Source organism: Sinohyriopsis cumingii, chromosome 13, assembly GCF_028554795.1.
Source record: "Sinohyriopsis cumingii isolate HCF-2022 chromosome 13, ASM2855479v2, whole genome shotgun sequence".
Lineage (NCBI taxonomy): Eukaryota > Metazoa > Mollusca > Bivalvia > Unionida > Unionidae > Sinohyriopsis > Sinohyriopsis cumingii.
Genome location: NC_142973.1, coordinates 28,468,180 through 28,478,378, shown reverse-complemented (window position 1 = coordinate 28,478,378; position 10,199 = coordinate 28,468,180). Strand labels below are relative to the sequence as shown.

General features: G+C 35.4%; 1 protein-coding gene across 1 annotated transcript in view; it reads right to left on the bottom strand.

The window, feature by feature from the left end:
- Positions 1–473: 473 nt before the first annotated feature.
- LOC149785109 (chymotrypsinogen A-like) overlaps positions 474–10,199 on the bottom strand; it is a 36,518-nt gene continuing 26,792 nt past the window's right edge. The window contains exons 2-7 of the mRNA XM_089978875.1: positions 6,670–6,817; positions 4,223–4,403; positions 3,727–3,817; positions 2,902–3,070; positions 1,618–1,772; positions 474–749 (exon numbers count right to left, since the gene is read on the bottom strand). Of these exons, the coding sequence (XP_089835001.1) occupies positions 561–749; positions 1,618–1,772; positions 2,902–3,070; positions 3,727–3,817; positions 4,223–4,403; positions 6,670–6,817 (933 nt within the window). The 3' untranslated portion in view covers positions 474–560. The remainder of the gene's footprint in view (positions 750–1,617; positions 1,773–2,901; positions 3,071–3,726; positions 3,818–4,222; positions 4,404–6,669; positions 6,818–10,199) is intronic.

Here is a 10,199-nt window from a genome sequence, read left to right as displayed (position 1 = left end):
TAAACTGTACGCAGGTTTGTTCCGGAAAGATCTGCATGCAGTAAAATCGCACATTGTAATGAACAGGTGACATCAGACCGACACATCGTCCATTAGTATCTACATAGATCTGGGGTCAGATTTACTTACAAATCGTCCATCAGTATCAACACTAATTTGGGGACCTGAGTTATTGTACTAGATAAATGGCTGTTTGCTTGGATAGAGAGATAGATGGCGGATTGCTTGGATAGAGAGATAGATAGCTGATTCCTTGGATAGAGAGATAGATAACAGGTCTGACGGAGAGAATAGAGTATTCTAACTAAATGACTGCGAAGAATTGATATAATCTACTAGCAAATGTGCACCCTATAGGACTGAAGTCCTTAACAGAAGAAAACTGAAAATTGATTGTGCTAAATCAATGCACTGTAATTTTTTTTAAATATTGCGGAAAACATGAGGACAAGACTGCGAAACAAAAACTAAGGTTCAAGTTTAATCATTTTAATGTCCATATAACGAAATCAGCTTTAAATACATTCACGAGATATATCCAGCTGACCCTTGTCGTTTATTTAAAGTACATTTGTCTCTGTAGCAATCCAATCCAGGTAACTGGTCAGACGAACGTACACGGACGGTTGTCCGGCAGGACAGCCAGAAAGTCCCCATGATGTCACTCCGGCCAGCTGCCAGTCGTGGTGACTGCCGGCGGCTGCACCAGACCCTTCTACTAGGCAGACCAAGGGGCCACCAGAGTCACCCTACAATGAAGAGAAAACCAGATTGTGTATAATTTCTATAATTTCTTAAAGGTAGAACTGTAACATAAATAGCAGACATACCTGTACGAAATTGAGATGAAGATGATTTATTTTCTCAGAAATTGCGAGTTTAATGCACGTTATTTCTTTAGTCTGATGACAGACGAGACGAAATTACAGGTTAATGAAATTTGACCTAGTGCTCGCCATTTGCATTGCTAGTCACATGGCTACATAATTCTCGCAACCTACATGTCCATAAGACCAGTAGTAACGTGATATCAGCAATTAACCTCTTTCCAATGTTGTTGTACAAAATTTCGAAAATATTGAATGAAAGTCACGTAATGTTTATAAATTACCAACGAATTCTCAATATATTCATATCGTGAAGCAGGACAATATACATGTCGCTGTCGCAGAAACCACATAAAGGTCACGCCAACTCTGTAGTTATGTGACACCAACAAAAACATCGCTTACACGATTTCATCATAGTAGACTTTAAAATTGGAAGAAATTTCTGTTTCTATCAAAACCCTTACACATTTCACATGTATCAAGTCGAGCTTGGAACTTTCCAATCACTGAAATACCATATTTTTTGGCACAAAGTACACGTTGTGAAATAAATAAACGAATAGTTTCCTCCAGGTCACATTCGCGTGTTCACCAAAATGGCACCTTAATTATTTTGTCGTTCATAATTATTCTATCAGTGAATAAAACCTTTTACAGTCTCTCAAGGTCAAACTTCATGAAAATAGCGTCGACGTAACTTTATCAGAAAAAAAGAAACGTCCCGTACAAGAACTTCGGCTAAAATTATAACAGAAATATACGTGACAAGTTTGTGTCATATACTCACGTTGCAGGCAGAGGTCTTCTCGTACTGGATACAGATGTGGGCGGTAGAGCTTAGATACAGAAGACCAGTCAGTCCTAGGGCGCTACGACACGTCGAGTGGGTGATGACATTCACTCTTGCCTCCTGCAGGATGTTTGGTAATGTACTTCCACCTCCTGGGATAAAAGTAAACACTTATGAAGTCCAAAGAACATACAGATATCTTTTTGTGGAGACATTTTGCGGTAGGATGTAAAATCTGGCAAGCTTTTTAAAAAGACTTTTAAAGCAGCGATCAATATCATTATACAGGAATCATCGCAAATTAAGAAAGTCTTGCGAGATGAAGTTTCCTGCAAAAGCTGGTAGACTGAACTTGCCGACTTGCATTTAAAATTCATAAGCATGTAAACACAGTCCATATAAGTAATACAAATTAATCCAACGGCAGTTTTTATTCCAATTTTTAACCATTTAATTTCTAAATGTACACCATCCAGTATTATTATTATTGTGCACGCCAAAATAAATGAAGTAATTCGTGATTCTTCGTAGGGAAATTGGTAGTATGTTATTCGCTTTGACAGGGCATTCCATAATTGTTTTAAAACAGTCTGTTAAGTGATAGCTACATGAAAGGACATTAGGGCTGTCTCTGGAAACCAATTAGGCGCACTGGCTAATCCGGCAGCGAGAATCGTAATATTGATGCATTTTCTGTAATTTATGCGGTTTTTCCTTTGCTCATTTAAAAATTAAATTTACTGTTCGTAGTAACGTTCTGCTTAAAAGATACGTTAAACGGTTGATCATCGATGGTCGCCATAGATCCTTCGCAATGAAATCGTAATTGCTAGCATAAATAATCACAAAATAGACTTTATTTGTCACCCTTTTTTAAACGACAAGGAAATATACCAGCTAATTAGATGAAACCCGGTAGTTTGAAGTTACTTTTATATTAAGCAGTGTGTTCAGGTACACGATGTAGTGATATCTAAAGCGAGACGAGACTAATGAATTTCATAGATATTCTCGATGAAATTACCAACATAAATTATATACTTAATTAGGGCGATAGGACACTGACTTCTCTTTGATGACGTGTAACGTACATTATTTTGATTATTTCAAATAAAATCTGTGTGCGAAACGCTGGCATGGCAAAATTTGTCTTTGGCCCGAAAAATAGGCTCAGTTTAGGTTGGACTTGTTGATCCTGAGTTTGCAGACATTCAGAGAGCATAATTTATCCTACATAGGTCTTGGAAAGCTGACGCAAGTTAGGCAATATTTTGTTTTTACCTTCGGTCAGTCCCCATCCAGTGATGTTGCATGTCCGGCCGGTGTAGAGCTCGCTCGGGTTACTGGTCAAGTGAACCAGGTGGACATTCTGTCCCAGTATTACCGGTTTGGACAATCTAATCAGCGCAAGGTCGTTATTGTGACCTCCAGTGCCGGTGTAGCCTGAATGCTAAATAAAGGGAAAAAATACCGGCATTCAATATAAAAAGAAACTCACATTAGCGTTGGAGTAACAGATTTCTTTTTAACATCTTTAATATAGCTATGTCTTTAATTTTCGTGTGTATTCAGTAATTGGAACTGTTTTTATTACATACCAATGAATCAGTGCGTATTGAAAAATGCTATTAGATTCAGCTTGGTCTTCATGAAATTATCTATATGAAGAATGCCAATAAACTCTACTGTGAAAGAATGCTAACAAACTCTACTGAGAAGAATGCCTATAAACTCTACTGTGAAAGAATGCTGACAAACTCTACTGTGAAGAATACTAATAAACTCATCTGCGAAGCATGTTTATAAACTCTTCTATGAAGAATGTTAATAAACAGTAATGTGAAGAATGCTAACAAACTATTGTGAAGCATTTTAATAAACTCTTCAAAGAAAATGTTAATAAACGCTGTCTATTTATCAATATTCTTAACACCGCAGCGTCCTGTTTTCTTTGAAGTCTATTCAAGTCCTCTGTCAATGGATGCCCATGGAGGTTTGGGGATTTAGACTGACTTAACCTCTTCTGCACCTGCCCGTCAGTCAGTCAGTCAGTCAATTAATTAAACATTTTTTTTTTTATTCATTGCTAATTTACTTGACTATTACCTTCACAAATTTCTCTGGGGCGATTCTCTGCTCATCTCCGCTGTCTCGTGACAGATCCCAATCACCGAAGACCAATTGATACTTGCTAATGCTGGGGAAAAGTATACAGACATTAATACTTATTGTGTTATACATGGAGACAATGCGTTCAATGTCAGCATCCAGTACGTTAAATAAAACGTGTAGTGACTGGCACAACATCATGCGATAGTTGATATTATATTTTTTTCTCCTGGATATAATGCGATCAACATGTACCTAACATTATAACGCTAAGTTCATTGAGCCATGTAGTTGAAATGACATTTCAAAAATTCTAAGAAAATTATCTTGTGATTTTATGTTGTCTCCTCTAAATCATATATTAAAACAATTTTATATGAATTTGTAGTTGTGTCAACCAGTAAACTTTCATAATTACCGTAAGTCCCACCCCACCCCACCTCCAGTCAGTTTTCACTTTTTCACTGTTGGGCAAAGAAAATTAAATTCTTACGTCATGTCGTGATCCACGCAGTGTGCGGCAGTAAGCACCCAGTACCGGTTGATTAGCGACCCTCCACAAATATGGCGGAAGGATTGGGTGGTATCGGACCAAAACTGAAGTGAGACCTGCCAGGTCCAATACTCATGCGGGGCATCGACTCCGCCAACCACACGAGATTCCTGCTCGGCAGCTGAGGAAAGAAAGACAATTTGCAAAAGTCAGTTAGCCAATTCATTTTTCATGAAGCTGAATGATTATTGACGTGGTAAGAGTGTCCGTCTTAGGCATATATTTTTTATATATTATATAATTGGACCCGACAGTAACTTTGCTCTTGATCATCGACCTACTGTCCTCTTCAAAACCTAATGTTAATCTCTCATGGTGCAAAGATGTGGTATTGGTGTGTTCACACGCCATGTAACACGGTCACTTCGAAAGCTGACCAGCCAAGCAGATTGACATAACTTGTTGTCTTTTTTTTTTTTTTTTGGTTTTTTTGGGGTGGGTGGGTGGTGTTGTTGCTAAAACATATGAAACTTATCGATTTCACTAAATGGATAGGAACAATAGATGTGGGCGAAAGAACAGAATTATGTGAACTCGTGATAATATAACCCAAAAAGATTGAATTTTTTTAAACCCAAAGTTTGTTTGAAATTTTGTTTCTTCAGGTTTTCGTAGTTTTTGTTCCTCTTTTTTGCAGTTTTACGCAACAAAACCCTTTCATAAAGTCATTCGAGCAATGACTGGTATTTCAGTAACTGTGTTTGAATCACCACAGATTAACTGGAAATACTTTTCAGTACCTTTTATCCTAAAAAGCGACAGAATGCTTCTTAAAATATTAGAAAGCTTTAAATATATTATAAGAATGAGCAATACGCTTGACGGAAGAAGTAAAGGTAGATGGACTTTAATTTTCAGGGATAGGCACATTGTTTTTGTAAATTTCATCGTCGCAGGTAGGGCTATAAACATAATCTGCAAAACCTACTATTCGTTCGCATTGACAGCAACGTTGTAACGTTTATCACTCCTACATCGACTACCCCTGCGACATGTCGCTAATAGGCCATAGGGTGTTTTTGAAACTAGGTACAGTATTTGAACTTTATTGAGAAGCGCCTCCATTTTTTTAATCTAAAACGAATTTAGTGCAGATTTAATGTGTAGGCGGAAAATGTCAGGAAATCTTTTCTCGACAGACATAGCACAGGGCTGACGACGTTACAAGGTAGCACACGCCAGATGTCATAATATACCTATCATGTCAAAATGATGCATATCTGAGTACATTGCCTGGTTCTTTAAACATTGTTTTTGGTTGGATTTCAGTCTATGATAATAGATAGGATGCAGTCAACGTACTTTCGTATTAATGTGCAAAGACGATGTACTGAGGTATAAATGACTCTGCAGTCAAAACAGCCTTAAGGCAGCCATATATTCGGTAAGACTATGAGCTGCGAGGAGAGTTCGTGAGTAAATAGAGTGCAAGTTGTATTATATGATATTAGTTTAATGCATTTTTTTTATGACATGTCAGAAACCTTTTTCTAACCCTGACAAATTTTTACTAGTACAGTAGAAGTGGTTATTGAAGATACTAAAATTCACCTTTCTATTCCACAAAAGGAACACTGATTTCAAATGGTAACGCTTGCACCTTTCAAATATCATAGATTTAACTATGATCAGCCTCAGTTAACTTTTCTTTTCTTTTCGAAACCAAATACTGAACGTTTATGCGGGTGTTAGCCTCTCGACACCAGTAGAGCTTAAAATTTACACTGTATGTATTCTTGTCGACTGTAAACCCAGGTCTTGAATTAATGAAATCTTTCAAATAAAATTTAATTTTTTTTTAATGGAGTGGTGGTTTATTAGCACAAACGAACCATAAGCTGGAAAATGGTGTGAATAAATTCAGTTTCTTTGGAATATTTGTCATTATGATTTGGATGAAAGTATGTGCTTCGGTATTGAAATTATTATTACATTAAGACCAGACCAAATAGTAATGAAACATTTTGCACAGAATATTCGAATCCAAGATCTCAGTCCCAAATTTTTAACAGTCTAGATCTTTGATAAGAATAAAGATAGAACAAAGGAACTTTCAGATTTGTCTTCCCTCATCTAGACCGCTAAATTTCCATGATAGAGGCACACCTTAATTCCGATTTTGGGATTTTAAGCTTGAACACAAGTTTCGAGAATACTTTAGCGAAAAGGCCTTTAAGCTTTAGGCGTATGTGTAGTGTGGTCTTTGAAGTCAAGCCAAACAGCTCAGGAGAGACCATCGACCCCGGATGGGCGATCGCATTTTCCCTTGCTTGTGCCAGAAACTTCAAGGAACCGGGACCAACAGAAACAGTCGTTAACGTTGCACTATCCAACCCCTTCTTTTGTTAAGTTAACTTTTAATTGTATAAAATTTTAAGTCAACCTACCTGATACAGCCAACAAAGCAGTCAATACCAGAAGAAGGTTCATGTTTCCTTTGTTTTGCCCGGTGTGAAGTCTGGTGTGTCCTTTGGAGCAAGCATGATATTTATAGTCGCAGGATTGTGTTAACACTTGTCGGTTCACATCTTCACCCTTAAATAAAACGGTTCGGCCTGTAATTTACGATAGATATTTCGACATAACTGAATTAGCCAAACTTTAACTCTCGTGATTCATCGATTGAATAAGTGTCTACTTGAAACAACATAACTCCCAAACTTAGACGCATCACAATGATAAACGTAACTAGAACAAAACGAATTGGAATGTGATGACTCATGCGTTACTATTAGGCTTAAAGTTTTTCTCTTTTCTTAAATAAATATTCAATATAATTTATCATAACCGCAAGTGAAAAATTACTATCGAGTATTATTTCTAACAATTATTGGATCCAACAAATAATGTAATTCCCATTGTTACCTATTAACTATTTAAACCAGCTCATATTCTCCAGTCAAAATGAATGTAAATATATTATTTGCAAGGTGATAACAGGGATGTTTTTAAATAAATTGTATTGTTTGATATTGATATCCCAAATGCTAGTTCCCAATTTCCAGAAGTTTTCAAAGTTCTCAGTTTGAAAATGTATACGTACGCGTGTTTTTTATTAGATAGGCACAGGATCGTAAAACAAAGAAACTATATATATATATATATATATATATATATATATATATATATATATATATATATATATATATATATATATATATATATATATATATATATATATATGTGTGTGTGTGTGTGTGTGTGTGTGTGTGTGTGTGTGTGCATTATATACACAATTATATCTATATAAAACACTAAATATATATTTTTGTGTCAAAGGCTAAGCGCTGGATCTCAGGTGGGGCCAAAACTGGTACGAGTTAGTTGATGCAGATTGTCTAATTACATTGCTTGTGATACACAGCAGCAGATCATTTGTTTTTATGTTTGTTTGTTTTAGAGTGGTAGAAAACTGCTTTATAAACTTGATCTAATTGAATTCGTTTTTAAAATAAAAAACAAGCTTACAAAAGGATCAGTAAAAAACATTTCAGCTAAGTCGGCCACTTGATTGCAGAACACTTACCAATCAATTTCATTCCAGTTAGGTATAAAATTAGGTATAAAATCGTTGAAACGATGATTTTCTAACTCGGGTATTTTTGGTGACAGCAGTTAGATTTTATTATGAAAAAGTTTCTATTTTACAAAACTGAAAGGACTTGATTCTATGAACTTTACGTTAAATTTGGTTAAAATTTTCTGTATTCCTAATTTGGTTTTTTAAAAAAATCATTTAAAATAAAAATGAAATAATTTTATTGATGACAATTTAAGTGTCGAATGACTTCTGTACAAGATTTTTTAACGGTCATGATGTCGAGATTTTCAGATCGAGTCGTTAATGACATAGGGGTATTGGAAAAAAATGTTCCAAGTTACTTACTTTATATATATATATATATATATATATATATATATATATATATATATATATATATATATATATATATATATATATATATATATATATATATATATATATATATAAAATCACATTGTGAAGACAGCCCTAATGTATTCAACTTACCTGGGGTGGAGAATGTCGCCACGACATTGGCGACTGACTTTTGTTGCGCAACACTGCGGCTTGAATCGACACTGAAGGGAACAAAGGAAAGGCTATCTTCAAAGGGACGAAGTAAATGTAAAACCGGATGAGGTTGTTTATTCACACCCAAGCATCGACCTAGCCGCGGGAGAAAGAAATTTGACATGCGCGTGAGAAACTAGGCAGACTACACTTCAAAGAGACCCCAGTATCAAATCAGGGCTGAGTTAGAGAAATATGGGCGGGGCACCTGTCCGAAGCAGACCCTTATTATACAGGTCATTTTACGATTACTTCAAAATCCGCCAAGATTTTAACCAACGCAGAGTTCTAGTAAGTTAGGGGGTGAATTAGGCGCACTCCGAATGCACGTCATTCGTAAAAGGGAGAGCGGGAATTCAGACTTGAAAAGCTTCTTAAAAAGAGAAGCTTTGGATGCTGTTTGGAGTTGTTCGGATTGGACCGAGTGCCACCCAGAGGTGACGAAGTAGGAACAAGTTGTTATAGAGGTCACGGGACCGGAGAGAATGACGGAGGCAGAAGTTTGAAGGCAGACTGGTGAACGGAAGTGGAGGAGTGAAAGGGTGAAGGACGTAGTCGAGAGACGGAAGGGGTACTGGAGTACAAGTCAAGGAAAAGGAAATAATACAGATGAGTAAAGGAGCAGGGACAGGTGGAAACACTCTCACGTTGCACATCAGATGATGAAATTGGCAGATTAAATAGGTCGACCGAGTGGAGAAATTGTGGAAATTTTCTCGTGTTGTTTGAATATTTTGATCTGTTATTAAATTCTTATTCCTCGTATTTTATTTTTTGTATATTATCCACCTAAATCGTCGGCATTGCTGACTGGGGGGCTCGGAGCTATATATCCATCCAGTTTAAAACTTTAAATTGTACGTCCTCCTACGAAATTAGCAATAATACCCCAGAAGACAACGTTATATATATATATATATATATATATATATATATATATATATATATATATATATATATATATATATATATATATATATAACGTTGTTTTGTGGGGTATTATATATATATATATATATATATATATATATATATATATATATATATATATATATATATATATATATATATATATATATATATATATATATATATATATATATACTTTAATGGGCGGAAGTTTTGTTTTTTATATTTTAATACCAACCGGTTAGGTACAATTTAAAGGAGGTTCTATTTTATTAATAGTAAACGTTGTCCATTAACTTAATGCGGAAGGCGCAAGATGCATTACTGGCAAGTGACCAAGTGAAAGAGAAACTTTATTGACATAAAAAGATCCCTGTATTCTATACATAATTTTGAAGTGAAATCTCAAGTTTCTTTTGGTACCATATGGGCATGGTCCCTATACTAACAAGACAGTCTTATTCGAAAGCCCAAATTCAACTCAGATTCTAACATTTTGTTGGCCATTGCTCGGACATACACAATCAGAAGTCAGAAATTTCAGAGCATGAGAAAGTTCTATTATTTTATAAACCTGGTGCGTTAAATATGCCTCATCAAAATGGAAACAAATCAGTTTATTGAGAGCAGAAAAAGTCCGACAAAAACAAATTTAGCGGACAACTTCTATTTATTTCACAAAATTAATACAAATAAAATGAAAAATATACAGCATAATGCGTTTATCAATTTATAACTCTTTCAAGATAATTTGATCACCTATGGAGCCGCGAAAATCAAAGTACGCGATTAAAGTCAAATATTCATCGAAAAATCATCATGTTTTCAACTATTCCTCTGCGTGTACTGAAACGAATCAATTATTTATAATAAAAGGTATTAAATAAAGTTAAATTTAGGCAAGTAGACGATAGT